The sequence below is a fragment of the Elephas maximus genome, chromosome 1, assembly GCF_024166365.1.
Source record: "Elephas maximus indicus isolate mEleMax1 chromosome 1, mEleMax1 primary haplotype, whole genome shotgun sequence".
NCBI classification, from domain to species: domain Eukaryota; kingdom Metazoa; phylum Chordata; class Mammalia; order Proboscidea; family Elephantidae; genus Elephas; species Elephas maximus.
Window position 1 is genome coordinate 30,747,528 of NC_064819.1, and position 9,084 is coordinate 30,756,611.

Sequence of the window (9,084 nt, forward strand, 5' to 3'; positions counted from 1 at the left end):
GCTGGGGATGGTGGGGGCCCTGTCAGCCCGGATCCTTCAGCTCTCATAGACCAGCACTCCCCTAGCAGCATGTGAGTGTGGCCACTTGACTCTGGTCCCCCTTTGAGGGGAAGAGGAGTGGAACTCTGATGGGTTTATACTGGAACCTCCAATGACCAGATGTATATAGAGATTTATAAAGATTTTTATATTAATTTAATAAAACAAATTCTTAAATAGAACAAAATAAACACCTAATGAGCCACTTATATATAGAATGCCTGTGCCCGCTGGCTCTTGTTCTTACCTTGGGCCCTCTTACCTGCCAAAGCCTGGAAAGCTCCTCATTCCACAGCCGCCCACAGCCATGAAAACCCAGAGCCCTGTGTCCTTGAAACACAGGATCTGATCTGCCTGAGGCTTAGTCATGAAAGCCTGGTTGGGGCAGGGTTCCCAGGATTAGCTTTGGCCTTCCAGTCAGCCAAGAAAAGTTCTCCCCTCTCACATCCCCAAGGAGAGACACTCCCCCGGGTTGTCACTGGTTGGCACAGTCCTGCCTCACACAGACCCTGGCCCTCTTGTGGCCCTCTCTGGAAGAACACTAAATTCACAGTGCTGGAGCAACTAGGGCCACCCCTTCTTCCAATTCCACCCCTAAGACAGCTCTGGGTGAATGGGCAGCCCAACTGGCTGTGAGCTGCCAGAACCCTGCCCACACATCCTCCGCTCCCCCTGCCAGGGTCCCCCAGCCAGGGCCCGAGGAGGGCTGCAAAAGGCCCAAGCCCCATAGGGGGCAGGAAAAGGGTGGAGGATGCTTGCTTTAACATTCCAACACCTCCCAGAGAAGACCCGGCTGAAAGAACAGACCAAAAACCCTTTCTTTAGGAAAAAAGACGACGACTTAGAGCCGATGGAGAGGTGAAACACAAGCCCAGCTGGGCAAGGGGCCCTGGGGGGGGCTTGATCGGTGGGCTCCGGGAGGGCACAGGAGCTGGCACCCCTGGGGGGCTGATTCAATCAAGCACTGCACGCAGAGGAGGGGAGGAGAGAAGCAGAGAGGATGGAGGCGAGGAGAGGTCGGAGGGGAGGCCAGGCTCCCTCCCACTAGAGCCAGCCCTGCAGCCCAATCACGACAATCCCCTTAGGGGTTCACGTTACCCGAGGAGGAACCGTGTGTGTGGCTTTTTTCATTTAAGAACATGAACACCACTGTTGGCCACGGCTGTAGCCATGCCCCAGGGGCCCCGGGAAACCCCCGGCAAACCCCCGGAGTGGAGGCAGGACATGCGCCCCCAGCCCGGGCCCTGCCGCCTCTCCACACTTTCATGCAAAACACACAACGGACACTGAGTGCTCCCAGGAGCCCTCCAGGCTGTGGAGCTCTGCTAGAAGCCTCGAGCCGCCCTCGGGCACACACGGAGGACCTGGCCCTGACAGTAGCCAGGGGACTGTGCCACCATGGGGCAGGATTTGGGTCACTGATCCTCTGGGCCTGCCTCCTCTTCTTCTAAGGACACCACCCCAGAGGAGGCCACGGCGGAGGTCGGCCGCTGCCATTCCCAGCTGCCTGCTGGCAGTGGGCAGAGCGCCCGGCAGTCCTTGCAGGGGGCTGACTCCTCCTCAGCAGGGGAAGGGCAGGACTCCACGAGCGGCAGGTTGTAGGGCGAGTCCTGGGCCTCCAATGGGCCCAGGCTGCGGAAGGCACTTTCCCGGCTGGGGGGCAGTTTAGGGAGCAGCAGCTCTTCGCCCAGCAGCTGGGAGGCCAGCCGGGCCGGGGAACCCAACAGCCCATCCTCCAGGCTGCAGAGACTAGAGCACACGGTGTCTGGGGAAACGGTTTGCGAGCAGTCGCTCTCAGGCTCCACGGAGCCCTGGCGCAGGGGCCGGGAGAAGCACCGGCCACCGAACAGGTCCTGGAGGTGCGCCCCCAGGGGCAGCTGCCCAGATACGTCTGGTGGGGGAGAGAAGAGAAGACAGCTCAGCTGGCCCCATTTCAATTAGCTACATCCAACCCCTCCTCCCTCCCCCAGCCTCCTCTGCCCTCCCTCATAGCACTGGGGGTGGTGGGAGGATCATGAGTGGGTAACCTCAGGCAAGTCATGTAACCTCTCGGTGCCTCAGTTTCTTTAATGGTGAACTGGGGATTCGAATAGTTCCCACCTTGCAGGGTGGCTGAGAGAACAGAAGGTGGCACGCAGTGGGCAAGCAGTAAATGCAGGGCCAGCACGGAGGGTTGTGCAGGTTGAGCACTGCACAAGAGAATCCTGCCCAAAGCAGGGGATGAAGGCTGAAATCCAGCCCACCCTACACTCTGCTCACCAAGCAGCATGCCCTGACGTGGGGCCGCACTGCTCAGGGAAAGGGGTGCCTTCTTCTAATTTGCACAAAGATTCCACATAGGTTAGCAGCGGCCCTACATAAATCTTAGTTATTATCATTATCCCAGCGGTCAAAGCAGGCCTGGAACACAACCAAACAAAAATGCTCGTGGTTTAGGGCTCTGTCTCGGCCTTGGCCATCCAGATCGGTAACCCCTGGACCCTAGCAGCAGCCTCTGAGTTGCTCTAGTGCACAGGGCTTGTTAATTAGCTGAGGGGTGCAAGCGGGTAGAGGCAATCTTCAAAGGCAAGGACGGGGGCGTGGAGGCCAGTGACTCTTCAGTCCAGAAGCTACAGAGAGTCAGCCACATGGTGTGGGGAGGGGATGATGAAGGGAGGGCTGTGTAGCTGTGCACAGCTCCGCAGGATCCCCTCTGCCTGCACCGGGCCCAGAGAAAGGCCCACAGGCAGGTCTCAGCTAGAATGCAAGGACACTGAGCTGGTGGAGCCAGAGCCGGAGGCAGGGCCATTCCAGGCCTAGCATACTTTCCTGTTTGCCTGGGGCCACAGCCCTGGGACCCCTCTGTCCTGCACAGGCAGCCAATAGGCTGGACAGGCAGAGGCACAGGCAGACCCTCCCACAAACACAGCTGCAGAGAAGGTATCAGAAAAGGCTCAGCACCTGACTACCCATCCTTGAGTGTGGACGGCCCTCCCATCCTAATCCCTCTTCCCTCCCCTCCAAAAGGCTTGGGGTATTCTGGGTGCAGCTCTGCATCACGGGGCCCCTCAAGCAGTTCCACCGCAGCTGGCAGCACTAGCAAGGGATGGCCCTCACCTGTGTCAGTCCCCCCAGCAAAGTCCTCATCATAGGACTCATCCGTCGAGTCCTCACCATCCACAGAAGACCATGCCCGGAGCTTGGCTTCTGCAATGGCAAACTGCTCAGCCACTCCTGCAGAAAGGACACAGAATTCCTTAGCAGAGGTGAGCTAAAATCGGGGCTCAGCTTAGAGACGAGACAGGGAAGAGACCAGAGACCGGGGTGTGGAAAGACTCCAGCCCCCACATCAGGCCCCAGGAGATGAGAAGGGGCATCCCGGTGACAAAAGCCTGGCTGGTCCCCTTTCCGCCACCCACCTGCTGCAAAGCGAGCCTCTTGTTCACCCTCACTGAGGTCGGAATAGGAGGAAAAGGCTGACTCCAGAGCCGCAGGCGAGTCGCTGGGCTTGCTCCAACCTTTCCACTCAATGAGGTGAGCCACTCGGCCCTGGGCCATGGCGGTGGGCTTGGTTACATGGTCCTTCACTACCTGGGAGATACCTGCAGGAGGCGCAGAGTGGAGAAGCCTGGTAAGGAGGTGGGCCAGGGGGCACCTGGGCAAGGAGACGACAGGGTGGTGGTGGCTAGGGTCCACGTGGACTTTTGAGCCAGATCCATCTGAGAAAGGGAGGAAAAGGGAGACCCCAGCAAGAAGTCATAGGGTGCACCCCGGAAAAGCATGGGCAAAAGGGAGGAGAAAGGTCCCAGGCACAGGAGGGGGGCATACCGTGCAAGGAGGATCTGGCCAGCGCAGCGATCTCCTGGATGGTTAGGGCTCTCCGGGACTTGGGCAGCATTGCGACTGTGTCTCCAACATTCACCTTGGGTGACAATCATCGGAGGGTCGGTGCTCTCTGACGGCAGTGACACCCCCCAACATGCCCACACCCCACCCACAGTGTCAGGAGCTGGGAGCTGGAAAAGGATACCAGGCCAGCACACATGGCCCCATGGCTGCCAGGAAATATGAGAGAGTAACATGCTAGGACCAGCGAACTATGTCTTCCCAGGGAGCAAAAAGACTTGAGCAGGCCCAAGGGAGCAGGGCTTCTACTAAGCCTCCACCTTTCCAACTCCCAGGGAGGGAGAGAGGCTGGAGAGCATGGAGCAAGGCCTTGGGGGGGCGGGGGGAGTAGGGAGAGGCTATGGCATCATGGACTTCCTCAAGGTCTTCTCCTCTTTGCCCCCTCCTCCTCTCAGTCTTCAGACCCACATTCTAGCTGCTTCTAGACTGCCTGCTGAGCCCAAACTCAGCATGACCAAAATCAAGCCTGGCACCTTCTCCCCACATCTGCCTCTGGTTCCTGATTTCCTTACTCTGTATCACCATCTTCCATTCTCCCTGGCTCCAAATCTCGGCATTACCATCGACTTTCCCCTAAGCTTTGCTTGTCCATATCTATCGATAAGACCTAATGACCCCACCTCCAAACTGCCTCTGATACTACCCTCACTCCTTCTACTTCCACAGCCACTGCCCTTCCTCAAGAGCCCACAAAGCCTCCTGCCCAGGTTAGCACAAGTGGTCCCCAGCCTCCTCCAATATCATGCTATCTTCTCAGCCTAGATTGTTGTACGTACAATCACACACACAGTCTCCCTCTCTCTTCCCATGGCTAGCTGGCAGCTCCTTCTCATCCTTGAGGTCTTGGTTGAACTATCACCCCCTCTGAGGAGCCTTCCTAACCACTGTCAGTGGCCCATCCTCCTGGTGGTCTCTAACAAATCACTACCCTCTGTCGATGTACCCCATTCACAGCCCTTAATCACAGTGTGTGGTTACAGGTCTGTTCCTCTATGTTCTGTTTCTTCTGGTCTCCCTCACTGATCTGTAGCTCTTTGAGCTCAGTCTGTTTTGGTCACTGCTGCACCCCAGTGTCCAGCACGGTGCCTGGTACAGGGTAACCTTCCCAAACATAGGCTGAATGAATGAGGGAAGGTATAAATGTAAACAATTTTCCTGGAGTGCAACTCCTCACAGCATGACATGATTTAAAATCCTTTCGGGGCACCCCCACAGCTCAATGAAGTAAGCGCAGGCTTCACATCCACTCTGAGACCCCTGCCTCCTTCCGGGCTCACCTGGCACTGATCCACTGCTGAGCTTCTCTACCTAACAAACGCCACTTCTCCGCCTTCTCTGTTGGGGGCAGCCCTCCTCCGAGCAAAGGAACCCAGCTTTCCCCTGACAAAATGCTCCCCACCATCTCCTGACAGAGCTTTCGGCCCAGTTTTCTCCCCTCCTCCTTCGCGCCCTCTGCCCCCTCCCACCCCCCCACCCCCCCACCCCCCCACCCCCCCACCCCACCCCACACAGAGCATTCTCTCCTGACAGAACTCCAGGTAGCTGGGCCATGATCTGATTCACCTGGCTCAGTGCCTTGACCAGCCCCAGCAAATGCTCTTCTCAGTGAACGAAGTCAGAGCACAGCCCCTCCCCGCGCTGCCCCGCTCTCCTAGATCACGTTCCCACCCCTCGGAAGCGAGTCTCCACCTGCTCATTGACCTCAGGCCCGCCCAGTCCATCCCTTTCGGTACCTGATGGGCAGGGCCCCCAGGGTGGCGCCGGTAGCTTCCGGCCAGGCCTGGGGGGAGGAGCACTTGCTGGGTGTTTCCCGGCCCACTCGCCCTCCCTCCCTTCACTCCCCCTAGCCGCCGCCATCCGTGCCCGGCGCTTCGCGCAGCTGCGGCCGGCGGAGGCCCAGCGAAAAGGTGTGTGTCTCCCTGGCAACCCATCACCATGCAACAGGGTCTCCCGGGATACGGCCCGGGATGCGCTGACGTCAGCGCCGGAGGCGCGAGCTGGCCCGCCCGCTGGCACAGCGCCGAGCAGAGCAGACCCGGCGGGGGCGGCTGCGGCCCAGCCGGCCGGATAGCGCCTCCGCGCTCAGGAAAAGGGAGCCAGGAGCAGGCTGGCGAGGCGGGGGTGGGGATGCAGAGATACAGATCCCCTTTATGTGAATGCCCCCCCCCCCAACACCAGGGGCCCGGCACCTCTGGCAAGTCCTGGCTGTCCACCGAGGAAGGGCGGGAGGACCGGCTCCAGCCTCGGAGGGTCCGGGCAGATCCCAAGGAGGTTAGAGAGAGGCCCCGAGGAAGTTCGATCCACTCCACAGCCCACGCGGGGTCCGAGGCTACTGAGGGGTGTGGGAAAGGCTGTTCAGCTGGGCCCCCACTTCTGCCAGGACCCCATTTTCATCCAGTGTTGCCGTATCACTTCTCTTTACCCAGAATATCAGCGACCACCTGGTGCTCTCCTTAACTCTGAAAACCCCTAACCCACAGCCCTGACCCTATGCCCCTAGGGCCATTCTGTGGTAGCCCACCGGCCACCTTCCTCCTGTGGATATATTTTACCATCAAAACCCCAAAAAGAAACCCAAACTATGATAAATTCTGAATCTTCTCCCGGTTTTCCAGCCTACCCATACCTCTTGGAAACCACAAGGAACCCCTCACCACCATCACTAACCTCTGCCCCGCCAACAGCCTGGACCCTTGGCAGGCTTGCTGCTTCCTTCTCTTCTCTTGCTGCCTCAGTTCTTTGCTCTCGCCAGCCTCAGCTGGAATGCAGCTCTTTACTCTTCTTTAATGAAACAAACTCTTTTTTTTTTTTTTTTTTTTTCTGATTTTCACCTCAGCCCCCTAAAGCCTTTCCCTGTTGCCCTCTCTGGCCCCAAGTCCTTTGCCTGCTTCCACCTGGTTCCCAACATCCAAACCAGAGTAGTAATTTTCCTCTTGCCACCTGAGTGCCCTTGTCCTCAGCTCCCCATCACCTCCCGGGTCACATCCACTGTGCCTAGTCTCACCTCTGCGACTTGTCTGACAAGTCCATCGTCCTCCAGGCCCTTCACGCTGCCACACAAACATTTTGCCCAGCACAGAAATCATAGGCATACTGGCTGTGTTGATGCCGAGAACCAAAAGCCCAGAACCACTCCAGGCTCAGCTCCCAGTTCTATTCCTGTTTTGGCTCCGGATGCTGAGCCAGTCCCCTCCCCACTTGGAACTTGTGCCTAGTCACATAAGGAGAACATTCTTGCCTCATGCCTTCAAGGAGGTGGGGGTGCAAGCGGCCCAGCCGAGCTCTCTGGGGCTCGGGGAGTGGAGGGCCATCCCCTAGACAGTGCCAAGTGGGCAGTGTCCATCACAACTGACCTTTAGCTGGAGCAGCCGTCTCTGTCCCTGAGCCTCAGCCAGCTGGTGGTCCCCAGAAACACTACCAACCAGAAGGAAGATATGAGATTACAGGCCACCCCTGGCACCCAGCTGGTACCTAATCAGGGCTCTCATGGCCAGTCCTGAGGTCAGCCAAACTTCCCTGACTACAGGAGGGGATGCCTTCCTGAACTGTAAGCCTTAGCTGGGCTAGAGGTATCAGCAGTCTGCTGCTTCCAGCTTCAATAGCCACGAGGTTATTTTAGGACTACAAATCCCACAATTCCTCACGGGAACCCAAGCGACGTACAAATCTCAGCCAGAGTCTCAGCTCGAGAACCTGAAGTACCCACCACGCTAAGGCCTGTGTGTCTGAACACCTACTCTGAAGGCCTGGAACTCATTCCAAACCCAACTCTCAATGTCACAAGTCCCTGCCTGGTCTTAGGCTCAGAGAAACTCATGGCACTGAAATAAAGTAAGCTGGCAGACCTCAAATGCACAGGACTAGGGCTAGGCCCCAGCATGCATCACCACCCATGAGAACCAAGGCACACGCAGGGGCCAGCAGGTGGGTGTGGAAGGCAGCCCTGACGGGTGGCCTCCCTCTTGGGTAGGGCGATTTGTTTTTGTTAGGGGCGGGGGTGGGGGTGGAGGTGGAGGTGGGGGAAGGAAATTAAAACAGTTTTAATAAGTGAGAGGTGCTCACAGGTGCCCCAAATGAGATCGCAGTCCCCTTCACCAACCAGCTGACTCAGAAAGGGAGAGTTTTAGGGGAAAACTCTATGGTTGGGTGTTGACCTGTGTCTGCAGCCCACCTCCTTAAGGGATAGGGACCCATAGCTAGGGAAGGCCGGCTCCAAGCCAAGGGACACTCCCAGGACAGGAAGGGCGGGGTACTGGGGGAGGGAGGTGGTGTGGGCGTGCAAGGCCCGTCGCCGTGGGCTGGGGGTGAGGGCAGCAGACTGACTCGCCCCTCCAAGGCTGTGCACCTCCCATCCCCTCGGCGGTGGAAATGCGGGCGGAAAGCGATCAGCCTGCCTGTCAAAGCCCGGAGACAGGGCGGCCACGGGAGCGACCCGGAGCCGCCTCAGCCCCCTGCCCGCCCGCTCCTCCGGCCGGACCCGCCTCCCCGCTGCAGGCTCCTCCCCCTCACGACACCGACCCCTCCTCAAGCGCCCACCCACCCGCAGCCCGCGCCCCCATGGCTGAAGCCCGGCCGCCAGACCGTGCCCGGTCTCCGCCTCTTACCCTGAGCCGCAGGGCTCCACGAGCCGACGCAGCCCATGGCCGGACCCCCAGGCCCGCTAGCCCGCGCTCGGGGCCCGGGCCATCGCCTTGCAGAGGATCAGGCCTCGGCCGCCGCCGGGGCGGGGTGGGGAGGGGAGAGCCCGCGAGGGGAGGGGTGGGAGCCGCGCGTCCGCCGCCGCTCCCGGGAGAGGGAAGCGGGCCGGTGACGTCAGCGGGGCGTGACCGCGGCGTCAACGCCCGGGGGCGGGGCAGGGCGGTGTCACGGCAGCGTGGTCCTCCTCCCAGAACCTCGGCAGGTCCTGAAGTCCGGGGAGGAGGCAGCTCCGGGCCTGGACCGCCCGCTCACACTACACGCGGGCCGAAAACCTAGCTGCATCCACACGCCTCATTTTACAGGCTAGAACTGGAAGCCCGAAAGGCCAGGGCTTCCATACAGGTCGGCATCACTCTGGCCGGCGGGGCAGGTCCATTAAACACCCCACAGCTACCCGTCTCCCCTTCCCTCCAGCCCCCGAGTTCGTGGACAGGGGAAGGCAGGAGGGGTGCCAGGCCACAG

The 9,084-nt window shown here is 59.4% G+C and overlaps 1 protein-coding gene across 7 annotated transcripts; it reads right to left on the reverse strand.

The window, feature by feature from the left end:
• Nucleotides 1-205: 205 nt before the first annotated feature.
• Nucleotides 206-8,723, reverse strand: FAM131A (family with sequence similarity 131 member A). Of its 7 annotated transcripts, none has more exons than XM_049881434.1 (6): nt 6,929-7,267; nt 6,114-6,253; nt 3,847-3,940; nt 3,438-3,620; nt 3,136-3,252; nt 206-1,930 (listed from the first exon to the last, which is right to left on the reverse strand). In XM_049881434.1, the coding sequence occupies exons 1-6, from the start codon at nt 7,014-7,016 to the stop codon at nt 1,455-1,457; spliced, it is 1,098 nt and encodes a 365-aa protein (XP_049737391.1). In that variant the 5' UTR covers nt 7,017-7,267; the 3' UTR covers nt 206-1,454. The 7 variants fall into 7 exon arrangements, with proteins under 7 accessions (XP_049737391.1, XP_049737390.1, XP_049737396.1 ...); XM_049881433.1 differs by having other exon boundaries at nt 6,114-6,256; XM_049881439.1 differs by lacking the exons at nt 6,114-6,253; nt 6,929-7,267 and adding exons at nt 7,278-7,338; nt 8,529-8,723 and having other exon boundaries at nt 210-1,930.
• Nucleotides 8,724-9,084: the final 361 nt, after the last annotated feature.